General features: G+C 39.0%; 1 protein-coding gene and 1 non-coding gene across 2 annotated transcripts; one reads left to right on the forward strand and one right to left on the reverse strand.

Moving 5' to 3' along the window:
- The first annotated feature begins 609 nt into the window (after positions 1-609).
- Positions 610-683, forward strand: TRNAN-GUU (transfer RNA asparagine (anticodon GUU)). Its single transcript has one exon. It is a non-coding gene; the product is annotated as a tRNA-Asn (tRNA).
- A 12,679-nt stretch (positions 684-13,362) lies between these two features.
- LOC114234217 (40S ribosomal protein S27-like) lies at positions 13,363-14,137 on the reverse strand. The gene is made up of 2 exons (XM_054724778.1): positions 14,128-14,137; positions 13,363-13,616 (listed from the first exon to the last, which is right to left on the reverse strand). Exons 1-2 carry the CDS (start codon positions 14,135-14,137, stop codon positions 13,363-13,365), a joined length of 264 nt encoding a protein of 87 aa, XP_054580753.1.
- Between the last annotated feature and the right edge of the window lie 2,218 nt (positions 14,138-16,355).

Consider the following 16,355-nt stretch of genomic DNA (forward strand, 5'->3'; position numbering starts at 1 on the left):
CAAAACAAACAAATAGGGATGGCATATACAGGGTGTCCCCCCCAAAAAGCTGACAGCTCAATTTTGAAAAGGAAATGTACTTTAATAAGCACTGCCTTTATAATTATTCAAAGTGTGTGCATACATTTTTGGGACACCTATATGTATTTAATAATACCTTCAAATAAAAATAAATAAGGCAAATACAATTCAGATGACGTTGGGAGTGCTATTAAGTAAATCATGAAAATTAGCTAGCAAAGCACTGGAAAAAGTTTGAAACAAAAGGAAAGTTTCTCAACTCATAAGATTAAAATGTTTATTTTCCTATAAAAGGAAGCATTAGAAATAGTTATCTTCCTGAAATAGAACTTTCCAAACGGGAGCTGGGGAAAAAAACAATAGTATTTTAATACACATTGCAATCTGAAATTCTGCTCGATCTTGCAGTATTTTGTAATTTTCCAATATGTCTCAAAGGTGGAAAATAGAATTAAGAGGGTTAGAAATGTTAAGGGGAAAAATTCAGATTTTAAAACTATGAATCAAGAAGTACGAGGGAAAATAAGTCACGTTCTGCCTTTATTATTCTTCATAAAGGTTATGAGTGGAAGGAGATCGTGTACCAAGGTCTCTGTGGCGCAATCGGTTAGCGCGTTCGGCTGTTAACCGAAAGGTTGGTGGTTCGAGCCCACCCAGGGACGCTCCCGTTTTTTACAGGCGGTTTGCACGGATCTCGCCGTTTAAACCTCCAGCAGGGACCGGAGAAGACAAACCACGGTCTCTCTTCGCCATTCCCTTCCCCGGCGGGCGGCCCCCGCACCCCCCCTCCCTCCCCCGCACCCCCTCCCTCCCCGGCAGCGGCCGTCCGGTCCCGCGCCTGAAAGCCCCCGCTTTCTTTCACTTCCACTCCCCGTTCCCCAACTCCGGCCGCTCCGGAGCCCGAAGGCGCCCTCGTCCCCTCCCCCATTCTTTCCTTGCCCACGCAGGTCCCTGTCGGCCTCGCTCTGCTCCAGGACCCAGAAATGCCAGGTCCGCGGGACGCAGGCGCTTCAGGAGTGTCCTTTTCAGGCTGCAAATTGGTTTAAACTCGAGCAACGTGTTGTCTGTTCCCCGTCACCGTAAACACCTACTCCCGTTTACTAACATTGACGCCTGGTATGTGGGTACATTCAGAAATGTTTGTCATAGGGCGTTTCTGTAGATACTTTTGTCAGAACATGTATATGTTGCATTTTACTTTTTCTATGAAAGTGCTAGAATTTTACAGAGAATGGGATAAACCTGCAAAATCCCCCTCTATTCCGAAAGGGAGAAAACTTTTTTTTTCTTTTTAACAGCTATGTGATTGTTTAAAAATATGACAAAGATTAAAAGTAAAACTGCTAGCATTTATTTCACAAAATGCAAAGCTATCTCAAAATAGTTATTTTGTACTTTATTCTCTATATGCTACCTTTGAAAGATGGGCCGGGAGAAAAGTGGTATGTTTTATTCCTGCAAATATATAGTTTCGCTCGTCTATATTTCCCCCAAATGTTTATATTAATGAAGGCTAACATTTATTGAGCGCTTACTGCGTACCAGACACTGTTCCAAGGGCTTTAGTGGATGAATGTGTGTCAGCCTCACCACAACCTTCCGGTTAGTCCCATTGCTGCTCTTGGACTGATGAGCCGGCTGAAGCGCTCATGCACCTGAATAATGTGCCTGAAGTGGCAGTTTGTCCCTAGCTCAGTACGGAGTTGAACCCAGGTGGATATGCCCCAGAGCCCAGGGTTTTTGCTGCTGTACTTACCTAGCCGGAAGTTTTCTCTTCTATAACATAGCTACTTGATTAGTTCGTTCATTTAAAACTAAAGATGACATTTTAATTGGTTTTGGCTGGCGTTTCATTAACAGTTTGCTCCAAATCTCATGCAGGAAAAACACACCCACTGAGCATTTATGGAATAGTAAAAGGCATTGTTAAATTATGCATTCATTGTGTTGCTTAGTTTTATTGAAATGAAAACTGTGTGGGAACATGAAATCTTAATGTGAAATGTGTCTTTGGGGAAACAATTTGATAGCAATATGTAGAGAAGGCAAGATTAGAAATAAAGGCAGGTTGGAACAGTCCAGGCCAAGTTTGGAAGAACAATAGAGTCTAAGAATTCTTGGACCCCAGGCTGATGGTTAAAGGTTGGGGCAACCTTGCAGACCCCTATTTCAGGAGAGCTTTGTGAGGTAGCACCAGGATTTGCATTTGACAGGTGCTGGGTGGCAGTTTTAAATTTGATTATAAATTTCTACTTCACCCTACTTGGGAGATTAATGGGATTTAGAGACCAGAAAATAAAGAGGCAGGATTAAATGAGCATGGAATTGGGGCAAGGAGTGCAAAACTGCTCTCTCTCTACTGTAAGGAGTTCATCTTATTAGGTAGGCACGTGATTAGCACATATTTTTGTACATGGCTGTTGCATATGATAGTTGGGAAACACTTTGGGAAAATTGCTTAAATATTTGTGGATACATTGACCTTGTAAAATTTTAATGTGTATTGGTTATTGATTTTGCAATCAATGCTATTTCTGGGGAGCATTATTTTGTCCTTAGTTTCTTGGATCTGTAATACCAACCAAGTCCAAATACACATTGAGATCATTTGCAGCATTCATTAATGACTGAAGAACATTTAAAAGGCTATGTTGAACATTTGGATAAGTAAGTATGTTCCTAATATTGCTAATAAAGAATTGTATACTTAACCTTCATATATAAAATCATAGGAAAACTAACTGAAGTAATGCAATAAAGAATAAATCAATCACTGTATAATTTATAGTAATTAATAATTTAAAATATTACAGCATTTCCTTAGACTCTGGAGGTTGGGAGGAAGTCACATGGCTAATATGTCTGCATTTTCATTTCTGACCCCTGTGACTGATGCCATATGATTCTACATTTAGGGCAGTGGTTCCCAATGTGGGGCACACACCCCACAGGGGGGCAATTTGATTTCTAAGGAGGGCAATTCAAGAATGAATTATTAACAGTGAATTTTTTGCATTTCTTATGGTTCTAGGGGTCTCATATACAGTATATAAATATATATTGTAACATATTTATGCATTTCAGTTCTCTATTATATGTTTTGAAACTTTGCTATTTTTTCCTATCACTTCATATTATTATTTTTTTAAACAATTTCTTAGTTATTTCTTCCTCAGTACTTCAGCTGTCCTTTCATTCTTTTATTTTTCTCTTTCATGGATGCCATGTTCTTTGGAAGCTTGTTTAGACCGAGTTAATGGCCTTTTAGGCGTCCTCCACGTGAATAGGAATTCACTTTCTGATAATAAGAATTATATGTCACAGGGGGTGGCATCAGGATTTTAGAGATGCTTGAGTGGGACATGGCCAAAAATAGGTTAAGAACCACTGATTTAGGTCGGAAAAAAACTAAAGAAACACAATTATCCTATTTCTGCATACAGACTACAACATAATGAGTAATGCCAACATAAATTTTAATTTTGTTTCTCTGAATTTGGTGGATGTAAGGTCTAAAATGTTCAAATTATAAACTATATCATGCAGAGCAGGGCTAAGTGGTGGTAAAATAAACCATAATAAATTTAACTAGAAAACAGGTGTTTTTTTTTTAAACATATCTCATTAATTTCTTACAGAAAGGAAGAGAGAGGGATAGAGAGTTAGAAACATCAATCAGCTGCCTCCTGCACACCCCCCACTAGGGATGTGCCCACAACCAAGGTACATGCCCTTGACTGGAATCAAACCTGGACCCTTCAGTCCACAGGCTGATGCTTTATCTACTGAGCCAAACCAGTCAGGGCTAGAAAACAGTTTAAGAAGTTGAAAACTCTTCAATAATTAATAATGTTAATTTTATAAACTGCAGCATTTTATTTAAAGTGCTTTAGGTTGAGCACTTTGGTAGAGTTAGTGCATCCTATATTTTTACATATTGGAAATGTGTTGAACTTACAAGAATGATGGAAGAATAAACTATGTCTATAAAATTGAAGTAAATACTTTAGTTTTAAGTTCTTTTCATAGCTTAACTTTTGTTGTTGTTGTTAATTCTCACCCGAGGATATTTTTTCCATTGATTTTTAGAGAAAGTGAAAGGGAGTGAGTAGGGGAGGGTAGAGAGAGAGAGAGAAACATCAATGTGAGAGTCACATAAATTAGTTGCCTCCCAAACATGCCCCAACCAGACCTGGGGATTGAACCTACAAACATAGGTACTCTTGACCAGGAATCAAACCCAGGTTTCGGTCTACAGGCTGACGTTCTAACCATTGAACAAAATTGGCCAGAGCCATAACTTAAATTTTCAATAAAAGTCATTAAAATTTTAATTGGTTAGCATTTGAATTAAAATATATTGTTTGGAGATTCATATACTTTAGAAAACATTTAGAATATAATTTTAAAGAAACTAGTAAGCATAAATATATACAGAAGTGTGCACAAATTATTAGTACAATTGAATAAATGTTTACTAGTACAAAGTAGACATACATTTGTAAGCAACACCTAAATCAATAAATAAAGCAGTATCAATGTCCCACAAATCTCCCTCATGCTCTGCTCCCAGTCACCAAAACATGGCTTTGTTTACAATTCAGTTACGTGTCATGATTGTGTGTTTTGGCCTTGCTGGTCTGGGGGGCTCCTCTGCTGGTGGAGGAGGTGCCCAGCGCTCCTCCTTGTGGCCACTCCATCCAAGAGGGCAAGAGAGCCAGAACTTCCTACCTGTTGGCTTAAGGGTCAAAGAGGGAGGAAGTGGAAGTAGTCCAGCCTTCTTACTGCCTGGCTTCAAAATGCCTTGCATTCTGTTAGTCAGTGCAATCACAGCCCCAGCCCAGATTCAATGGAACGTAAGTGCTGTCTCAGATGGGGGAGCAGTATGTGCATGCAGGGAGGGGCAGAAGGACTCAGGGATGTTGTTTTTTAAGTCAAGCAATTTATTTGGCAACGAGGGGCCAAAACTGGGTAAAAAATACCCTGGATAATGACTTGTATCACTAGGGAGAAATAATGACTAAGACTCCAGGTTCATATGAACACACACATGCACATTCAAACGCTCACACCCACAGAGTCATGGACACATACACTCTTTGATATTTCCCAGCATTAACCAGCCATTCATGTGTTGGGCTTTTAATATTCATTTCTCTTAATTTTGGCCTGTTGAGTGCTCTGAATCAGACACAGATAATTACTTAATTAAAAAAGTTGACCACATGTTTCCCCACACTGAGATTCTTTTTTTTTTTTTTCTTTCTGAAAGGGGACTTTTTCTCTATGACATTTTAGTTATTCATTGTTGCATAATAAGCCACTAGAAAACTCAGTGGCTTGAAATAACAATTGTTTTATTTTAAATCTCCTGATTCTATGAATTGACTAGGTCCCAGCTAAGCAATGCTTTTACTGATGTTACTTGGGAGGTCTCTCCTGTGACCCAGCCAGATTGGGACTGGGACTAGATATCTGGCACCTCAGTACTTCTTCATGAAGCCCCTTCCTCCGCATGACATCTCGTCCTTCAGGGCCTCTCTCTCCAGCAGGGCAGCCTGGTTTTCTTTAAATGGCAGCTCAGGCCTCCCAGAGGGAGACCGTGGAAGATGCTAGGCTTTCATAATGCCCGGGCACAGAAATCTCAAAATGTTACTGCCTCTGTATTCTATTGGTCAAAGCAATTATAGGCTGTGCCCCGATTTACAAGGAGGGGATGTAAATTCCCCCTGTTGATGAGACTAGAGATACATACATGAATGGAGTTACAAAATTATGTGTGGTCTTCTTTGAGAGCATGCCTCCATGGTAATCTTCCAATCTTTCACCTTCGTAGCTTCAGACTAACCAGCCAAGCCACCTACCACCGCCATGAGTCTGTACATAATGTCACCTTGGGCTAGTTCTCTCTCCATTCAGAGGTACCACCGGAAACTCACTGGAAGGCTTTTTGTCCTTGCTGCCGCCTTTGAAGGTCACTCCTGGGTGGGGCAGTAGTGAAGTTGCTATCCATTTTTGGCTTGCATCCACATATTGAACTGACCCAATCGTGACTATATTTGGCCTTTTTCCTCCTTTGTCATCTGGTCATAACAGACTTTCTCCCACCCACCCAACCCATTTGGTCAGCGAAGTTGGCTGAGGAGAGACACTTGTGCATGTCATAGGGTTTAGGCCACCTGCTCGTGTGGTTTCTTTCTCTCCTTTGACCCTGATCCAAGATATATCACTCCCACCTTACAGTGGATTGCTGTTAGGCCTGCCCAACCTTATGGCAGGCCCCAGCTCAGGATGGGCAGTTCTGGTCTCTCGGTGACCTGTGGTTAGGCGCTCTGTTGCTAAGGTCCAGGAGCGTGTTCAAAGATGGGTTTGGAATGGTGTGTACCTATTTGCTGCAGACGGCATGGCCTTATTCCGGAACTCTAGGGGTCTATGTCGTGATTCTCATTTTGGGGGTTGCCATTAACTCCACAAGGCATATTTTCCTACCAAAGATACATCTAATACTACCAGGTATGTCCAGTCTGTGGCCCAAGCGGAAGAGCTGCTTGCATTGCAGCCCAGACTTACTGCAGTGCCCTTTCCTGCTCTGGACCCCACTCAGAACTGGCGGCCTTTTGTGTCACCTGACAAACAGGTTGAAGCAGTGTTCTTGAGTATAGAACCCGAGAGCCCTGGCAGGCATTTTGCTGTTTTCTGAGTGATGGGAAGTGTGTGACTCAGTACCTGGCCAATTCCTTTTGGAAGGGGTGCTCCAGACCACAGGATTCCTCGTAACTTCACTATCACGGCGGCCCTTGAATGTCCGTGGGAGTCATTCCTTTCTGGACTGCGTGTGTCTTACCAAGGCCTCCAATACACTTCGCTTCTTGCTTATCTGGTCTGTCTGTCATGATGTCATCAATACAGGGGACCACTGTGATGTTCTGCAGAGCATCCAGACAGTCCAGGCCCCTTCAGACCACATTATATCTAAGGGTGAGGGAAGCAACATAGCCCTCGAGCTAGATTATAAATGCAAACTGCTTCTGACCCTCCTCCCTGTTGGGATGACCACATGCCGTACACCGGAGGCCTTGTTAATCATGGGGACAGTAAATCCTCTTACTGTCATTGTTAGGTTCTAGGACTTCAGGTGAAACAATGTATAACAAAATCAACTTTACCGTAGGCTAATCGATGTAAGTAGGACTTAAGTTCCTATGGCATCTTGTCAATGTTATAACAAAACTATGTTGAAAGCAATGACGTTACTTGAGGATCTGCCGTACAGCTGAGGCCAGTGCTCAACAGAATTTGTAGGCGTGCACGGTCATCCTCTAGGACCCGTCGAGTTTGTGTGGAGACCAGGCCAGTGAATCAAATGAAACGTGATATGGACCTCTACTGCGTCCTTGGGATGTTTCAAGGGTGCCGGGAATCTCTGCCCTTTTGTTTGCCATGTGACATTGTTTTTATTTACCAGCTAGACTGGGGGCAAGGGGAGGCACCTTCAGGGCTTCCACTTGGCCTTTCCCACGAGGGTATCTTATGCCCCGCAGGCCAAGGAACCAATGTGGGGCTTTCTGCAAATTACCAAGAATATCCATTCCATTTATACATTTATGCACTCGGCACTGCTGGCTGGTCCTGGAAACCAGTACTTCATTGGTTACCTGGCTTGTAAAAGTGCCCCTTCTAACTGGGATGGGATGGGGGTGCAGCACAAAGACTATTTAGGTCCCTGAGAATCAATGTTAATTCAGATCCTGTGTCCTGGAAATATCCGGGAATGCGTCTTTCTCCAATGTATTGGAGTAAATGGCTATGTGCCCCTTTTGGGGAAAGACTTGCCATGGGTCACGGGATTCTTCCTCCTGGGACCCAGCCCGTCCTTCAGTCAGTGGGTTCCCAGCCTGAGTAATGGCTCAGATCTAGAACCTAGACAGAAGATGGTAATTTTTTATTGTGGTGACTGCTCAGTCTCCTGAAGATCCAGGCTTGATTTCTTTTGATTGTATAGTTTGAACAATATGCTAATTGGCTGTTTATCCATCTTGTCCCTAAGGATGCTGTGTTCTGTTAATCATCTCCTTATCTCAGTGGGTCAGACACCTCCCCCACATCCCAATACCTTCCATCTAACCTTGCCAGTCACTATGATAATTGCCCACAACCTGCCCCCTCCCTTTTTTTTTAAACCTCAGGACTCTGTCATCCTAATCACTGCCAAGGAGCCCAGCTCTGTAAGCAGTTCCCCCTAAGGAAGACAGCCACACTAACCTTCACAGTGACGCTGGCGCCCTCATCCCAGTGCTTTCCCTGTTCTTAGACAGTGTCCTCTGGGCTCTCCCACAGAACTCTGACTTAGCATATCTGCTCTAGACCATTATTTGAACCTGTATTTTCCTGTCTGCTCTGGCAGTTCTGGCATCCACTCTTCACCTAATATAGCCAGGTTTACTACAAGCTTCTAAGGGTGGTCCTAGCAGTGTCAGCATTATCTCCCAGGATGCTTGCCAGGGTTAAAGCCTGCAACAGGATTGTGCTCACCTACTGATCTTAAAGAGAGTCCCACACTTGATCCTACTTGTGATTATTTAAAGTAGGTTATATACTAGGTTATATACTATCCTTATTTTAAAAAACATTTAACAAATCTAGATTGGAAATTGTTTGAGGAGTAAATGTTTATTTTAAACTTAGTTGTAGAGCAGTTTGGACTGAAGGAAAAATATATCATATCTCATAAAATGGATTGAGATGTACATTATTACTAATTTATTGTTTTTTTATTTGTATATGCCAGGGCTGAGGGGTCAGTAAATAAGAGTTCATTGAATGACTTCTTTTGGGGGGCGGGGGAGAAAATCCTTGAAACGCAAAGTCACGTGCAGATGAAACATTGAAACTCTGAATATCTAGTGCTCGTTATAGCAGCCATAAATCACACATCATATTGTGCCTGGAATTATAGTTTCTATCACTGTTTTATCATTTCTTTTAGATATTTTGAAAATTTTATAAATGTGGTTTATTCAAAATAATTTGAAAATACAAAAAAAGAAAAGAAAAAGTTGAGTTTAGTTTTGATCATATTGTTGATTCAATTTTGTGCTCTCGTTTTTCTCATGCTATCATGTGATAATAATTTTCCCATATCCTATATAATAAAGATGTAATATGCAAATGGTTGTTATGCCTTGATGTGTAACGACCGACCGCATAACGACCAGATCACGGATCAGCAGGCGGGTGGGGAAGCGAGCTATAAGCGGGGAGTTACAGGAGGGGGCAGGGCAGCAAGCTATGAGGGGGTGCAGGGAGGCAGGGGGGTGGGGAGAATTACAGGAGGGCAGGGCAGCGGGCGGAGAGCTATTGGAGGGTGGCAGTGAGCTACTGGTGCATGTATTCGTGCGCAGGGCTACTAGTGAATATATAATTTATTTCAGCTGCTGCATAATATCCCATCAAGTGTGTACACTATAGCACGTTTAACTATTTCACTGTCACTGAAATTTAAGTTTTATTTCTTCAGTGTCATACATAATAATGAAATGTGGGTCTTTGTATATAATGATTTTCCCCCTCATATTTAGCATGAATTTCCTAGGTGGTATTTTTATAAGCAATACCACTGAGGTAGAGTATTACTATATTAATATATATTGTTATACTGCCTTCAAAAAAGGCTGTGCTAATTTGCATCCCCACCTTCAATATATGAGAATATCTGTCTTACCATACTTCTACAGCAGTGAGAATTGTCATTTAAAAACTTTCAACCTATTATTTTGATTGGTAAAAATAGTATATCCTTATTGCTTTAATTTGTATTTCTTTCATTATTAGGGATGTTGATCATTTCTTCTTGTTTTTTAACTTACTAATTCTTCTGTAATTTGACTTTAAAAAATATATCATTATTATAATAAAGTTACTAGTATTTATAATATTATATTTTGGTATCTATATCGTATAATGATGTAATATACTATATATTGCTTATGAAATAGTGCAGTATTAATATAATTCATATACCATACAATTCACCTAGTTCTAGTGTTTGGTGTCTATTCCTGTACCCATACCATGTTGTTTCAATTGTTGGAGGTTTATAATACCTTTTGTATCTGGAAAAATAGTCATTTGCCTCAAAATCTTACATCTCACATTCACTTAATCATCTTTTTTCAAAAATTTCTAGTGATTCTTATTTTTTCCAGATGTCTCCCAGTGTCCCAAGTAGGTCCCGGGAAAGGATCTGGGCGTTCATCTAGGCATCCCTTGAGATAAACTTTAACCGTGCAGGCGTGGGACATTTAAGTAGTTGCTGATGGAGAGACTGCTCTGCATCAGCAGGACTGAGGGCAGGCTTAGGACCAAAAAGACCAAAGGCTTTAATTTAAATTTTAAGGGCACGCAAATTAATTCAATTAACTGCCGGAGGAATTACACCACATGAAACATATGCAGTTGCAAATCACACAGCTTTTTATTACTCACACAAATTCCTGAGCGGCTGCAGGTACAAACTTAGTTAGGGATCCTTGTGGTGTTGTCCTCTGTGGTCGAGCAGCTAGGCTGGTCTGGTCCGGGTGCAGGGGGTCGGTGTTCTTCTCCCAAGAGCTTGGTCGCGTCTCAGTTGGGGATTACTGGCCGTTCTTCTGTCATCTGGCAGGAAGAGGAGCATGGAGCAGCGTCGCTTGTCAGACCGACAAAGGGACGAGCCATTGTACTGTCTCGACAAGAGGAGCATCGTTGGCTGGCAGGGGTCCATATTTAAAGCTTGTTTGTACCCCGTAGCAGCTCAGGTGGCTATCAATGATTTACATCAATGCATATATGTTAATCTTAAACATGGCGAGGGGGCTAAGGAGAGTACATCACTCACACAAGTGTTTATCTTGACACAAGTCACTCTGCGTCAGTTCAAATCCTTATCTCTGGGGTACACACGCTTCAGGGCAGTGGGCAATGTATCTTTAATATCAGACTTTAAGTTTTAAGGGAAGTTAACTCAAACATTTTTTAACTTTTCTCACATTCTTTAAGCATTTTTAAACATTTCTATATATTACTATGACACCCAGATTTTCCCCTGCTTTCTAAATACTGTTAGAATATTTACTGCACTTACATTAATCACTTAATTTGAGAGAATTGACATTTTAATAGTATTGAGTTTTGTCATCTAGGAACTTGGTATATCTCTCTGGTTATAACATTTTGAACTAGCTCAGCCAAGTATCATACTCATTTATGAAAATTACATATTGTTATTCCTTTGCTGTGGCAGATGCAGGTTTTATGGGTCTGCAATCTATGCAACTTTGGAAGCTTTCTTCAAGAAAAAGGATACAAAATTACAAATACAAAATTATTTGTAACCTTGGGAGGAGCCCATTCAAGTGAAGGGGTCTGAGGTTGCCTTAATTTCAGTCAGTCAACCTCTTTTCACAGGTATGTCTTTATTACTCTTCTGGATGATGTCTCATTATCACATATATATATTTTTTAATTATGTACTTTAAAAAACTTTTATTATGCTTGTCGGTGTGACATCAGTTAATAAGATTATATAAGTTTCAGGTGTACAATTCTGTATACACCATCTGTATATTGCATTGTGTGCTCACCACCCAAATCAAGTCTCCTTCTGTCACCACTTACTTGACCTCCTTTATCCTCTTCATTCTCCTCCACCCCTGTTTCTCTCTGTAACCACCAAACTGTTGTCAGTGTCTGAGTTTTTGTTTGCTTGTTTGTTTTGTTTGTTCATTTGTTTCTTTCTGTTTTATGTCCCACATGTGAGTGAAATCATACAGTTCCTTTTTCCATTTGACATATTTTGCTTAGCCTGATATTCTCCAGATCCATCCATGTTGTCGCAAATAGCCATATTCTATCTTTCCTGATGCTGGAGTAGTAAGCATTCCATCTTCTTTATTCAATCATCCATTGAATGAATAGATTGTTTCCCTGTCTTGGCCACCATGAATAATGCTGCAGTGAACATAGGGGTACATATATCTTTATGAATAAATGTTTTCAAATTTTTTTCTAGTAGATATCAAGAAGAGGGATTGCTGGGTCATATGGTAGCTTTCTCCTCCTCCTCCTCCTATTCCTCCTCCTCCTCCTCCTCCTTCTTTTTCAAAATTCCATATTGTTTTTCATAGTGGCTGCACCAATTTACATTACCACAAGCACTGTATGAGGGTTTCTTTTTCTCCACAACCTCTCCAATACTTGTTATTATTTATCTTGTTGATAATTGCCATTCTAACAGGTGTCAGGTGGTATTTCATTGTGGTTTTGACTTGCAGTTCCCTTATAGCTAGTGAATTGAGCATTTTTTTCATATATCGGTTGGCCATGTGTGTGTCTTCTTGGGAGGAGTGTCTGTTCAGGTCTTCTGCCCATTCTAAATTGGATTGTTTTGTTGTTGAGTTGAATGAGTTCTTTAACCCCTTATCACAGGTATTGTTTGCAAATATCTTCTCCCATTTGATTAGTTGTCTTTTTGTTTTACTGATGGTTTCTTTTGCTGTTCAGAAGCTTTTTAGTTTGATATAATCTCTTTCATTCATTATTGTTTTACCTCCCTTGCCTTTGGGGTCAAATTTATAAAATCTTCTCTAAGACCAAGTTCCATAAGATTAGTACGTATGTTTTCTTCTATGTATTTTATTGTTTCAGGTCTTGTATTTAGTTCTTTGAGCCATTTTGAATTAATTTTTGTGAATGGTGACAAATAGACTATTTTTATTCTTTTGCATGTGGATTTCCAATTTTTCCAGTACCATTTATTGGAGAGGCATTTTCTCTCTCCATTGTATGTTTTTGGCTCCTTTGTTGAAAATTATTTGCCCATATATAGATGGATTTATTTCTGGGTTCTCATTTATGTGCCGTTGGTCTATGTATCTGTTTCTTTCTGCCAGTACCATGTTGTTTTTTATTATTGTTGCTTTGTAGTATAATTTGAAATCAGAGAGTGTGTTACCTTTAGCTTTGTTCTTTCTTCTCGAGGTTGCTTTAGCTATTTGAGGTCTTTTGTGGTTCCATACAAATTTGGTGATTTTTGTTCTATTTCTTTTTTTAAAATGCCATTGGGATTTTTATGGGGATTGCATTAAATCTGTATATTGCTTTGGGTAATATGGCTATTTCAACTATGTTGATTCTTCCAATCCATGAAGATGAAATATTTTTCCATTTCTTTGTGTGTTTGTAAATTTCTTTTAATGATGTCCTGCAGTTGTCAGTGCATAGGTCCTTCACATTCTTTTCTTTTTTTTTTTTTTTTTTAATCCAAAATATTGGATGGTTTCCCACTCACCTTGATTTGAGATGCTTTTAATGCTGCTTTCTTCTGAAGGAGTATCCTTCTGTAAGCCTTGTTTTTCCTCCTGTTGGCTGACAGGGAACAGTGGAGCAGTCAACACACAAAACTACCGTTTGTGCATGGCTAAAGACGGTGGTGATTTTACAGCATCCTGGGCATTTCACATCCAGGAAGTAGGAAATGGGGCTCTGCACCAGGCGCTTCTTCCTGTGTTTCCTCTTCTCCTCTTCCGGAGAGGGATGGAGGAGACCCTGAGCGAGAGCCGCTGGAAAGGCCCTTCACGTTCTTTGTTAAGTTTATTCCTAGGTGTTATTCTTTTGGATAAAATGGAATTTTTTTTCATTTATTTTTCTGAAATTTAATTGTTAGTATATAGGAACACAATTGATTTTTGTATACTGATTTTGTATCCTGAAACTTTACTGTGTTTGTTTATGGTTTCTAATAGTTTTCTTTGGTGGAGTCTTTAGTAAGTCAAATATTTTTAATATGCTATTTAATGCCTAAAAGAATGCAAGAGCCATTTATTGAACTTAGAAAATATTTTTTAAAACTTTTCTAGGTTTCCATTTGGAATTTCTATAAAAATGTTCACATTCTATGAAAATAGCAAGAGTTTTACATCATCTTCTATAATATATTTTCCTGTACTTTATTTAAATTTCTTTAGGGAAAAGTCTATATTTTGTGAATAATTAATAAATGCTTTTTAGTGCTGACTGATAGACAAAGGAGTATATTTATTAAGAACACTGCTAGATTAGTTTGTTACTCACCAAATTTCATACTTCAGATGGAATATAATTTTTCCTATACTGAAGAATGGAGGCCGGAAGCCTATAAATTTGCCTTAAAGACATATATTCTACTGGAGCATGTACTAACATACTTTGTATTATAGACTGGGTTTAATTTTAATGCCATAAACTCAGAGTATATTTATAGAGAATTTTCAACAGTTTTTATTCCAGAAATTATTTAAGAAACTTTGATTTGGCCTAGATTCTTGTGTCAAGAATAGATTGCCAAAATGGGGAGGAAAGCTTTTTAAATAATCTTGAGACCATAAATCAATAACTAGGTTTTAAAAAGTCTCACTTGGGACTTATTCCATTTAAGTGGCATTAATTAGCACACCACTAATTAATAATAATTATAAAAGAAAAATAGAGGAAAGTTTACTTGGTATATATATCTCCTCCTGCTGTCTATGTTTTCTTCTAAGATTTTTATGGTTTCAAGCCTAACGTTTAAGACTTTAATCCAATTTGAGTTTATTCTTGTGTACATTGTAAGAAGGTGGTCTAATTTAATTTAAACTATTTTTTCTGATATATCTCTTTGGGCAAAAGAAAAAATAAACAAATGAGACTGCATCAAACTAAAAAGTTTTTGCCCAGCAATGAAACCATCAATAAAATGAAAAGACAATCCACTGTATGGGAGAACATATTTGTCAGTGATGCATTTGTATTGGACATACAAATGGCCAACAGACATAGGGGAAAAATGCTCAATGTCACTAATTATCAGAGAAATACAAATTAAAACCACAATGAGGTATTACCCCACACATGTCAGAATGGCTATCATCAATAAATCAATAAACAACCAATGTTGGTGAGGATGTGGAGAAAAGGAAACCCTTGTGCACTGCTGGTGGGAATGTAAATTGGTGCAGCCACTGTGGAAAACAGTATGGTGTTACCTCAAAAGCAGTATGGAACCACATTATGACCCAGTGATTCCATTTCTAGGAATATGTCTGAAGAAACTGGAAACACTAATTTGAAAGAGTATATACACCCTTATGTTCATTACAGTGTTATTTACAATAGCCAAGATTTGAAAGCAGCCCAAGTGTCCATCAGTGGATAAGTGGATAATAAAGCTGTGGTACATTTACACAATGGAATGCTACTCAGCCAAGAGAGAAATGAGAGAGAGAGAAATGTTACACTTTGCAACAGCATGGATCTGGAGAGCATTATGTTAAGTGAAATAAACCAGTCAGGAAAAAACAAGTATCACATGATTTCACTCAGATGTGGAATCTAATGAACAAAATCAACTAACAAACAAAACAGAAACTGATTCATAGATACAGAGAACAGACTCACAGCTGTCAGAGGGGAGGGAGGTTGCGGGGCTGGGTTAAAAAGATGAAGGGACACAGACAACAGTATGGTGATTCCAGAGGGAAATGGGGTTGAGGAGGTGAAGAAGGTAAAAGTATAAATGATGATGGAAGGAGACTTGGCTGGGGATGGTGAGCACACAATATAATATACAGATAATGTATTATAGAATTGTAGATCTGAAACCTATATAATTTTATTAACCAATGTCACCCCAATGAATTCAGTAAAAAACAAATAATCAAGAATACAGGAATGTTTTTAGTTAAGACTCTCCATTTTAATCATCTGAGATGTTTATTCACAATTAAAAAAATGCACACTATTATAAATATTACTTATTGTTAGTTAAATTAAATGTATGATTAACTAAATATTTGGGACATGAGGTTAAGAAGTGACATTGTCAAATGTATGCACCTTTAAGTGGCATTAATTAGCACACCATTAGGTATAGGGAAAAATTCATAGGTGCACCTGAATTTTTTCAAAGGATTTTCCTGACCATATCTACCCCATAGGCGTGTCATAGGGATACATTGAGATATTATTCTCTCTAATTATAGGCCAGGATACCTAGGGCATAAAGAAGAGAGGTTATTTGATGAGAGTCCCAAAGTGAAACATAGAGCTAGCACAGAAGCTTTAGTCTGGATCCTCATCTAGTACTTTCAGAGTAAAAGTGCTCTTTATGGTAAAAAATTATAAGATGTGTTCTTTTCAGGCACAGACACTGGATTTGGCAATCTCTATGGATAGTTACTTAATTTTATTAGCCAGGGAGAACTTTCTGGAATACCCATGTGATGTGATATATGTTTACAATATGAACAAAACTAAGATGAGCATCGTTATTTTGAAGACTT

This window comes from Eptesicus fuscus, chromosome 2 (assembly GCF_027574615.1).
Source record: "Eptesicus fuscus isolate TK198812 chromosome 2, DD_ASM_mEF_20220401, whole genome shotgun sequence".
In the NCBI taxonomy this organism is placed as follows: domain Eukaryota; kingdom Metazoa; phylum Chordata; class Mammalia; order Chiroptera; family Vespertilionidae; genus Eptesicus; species Eptesicus fuscus.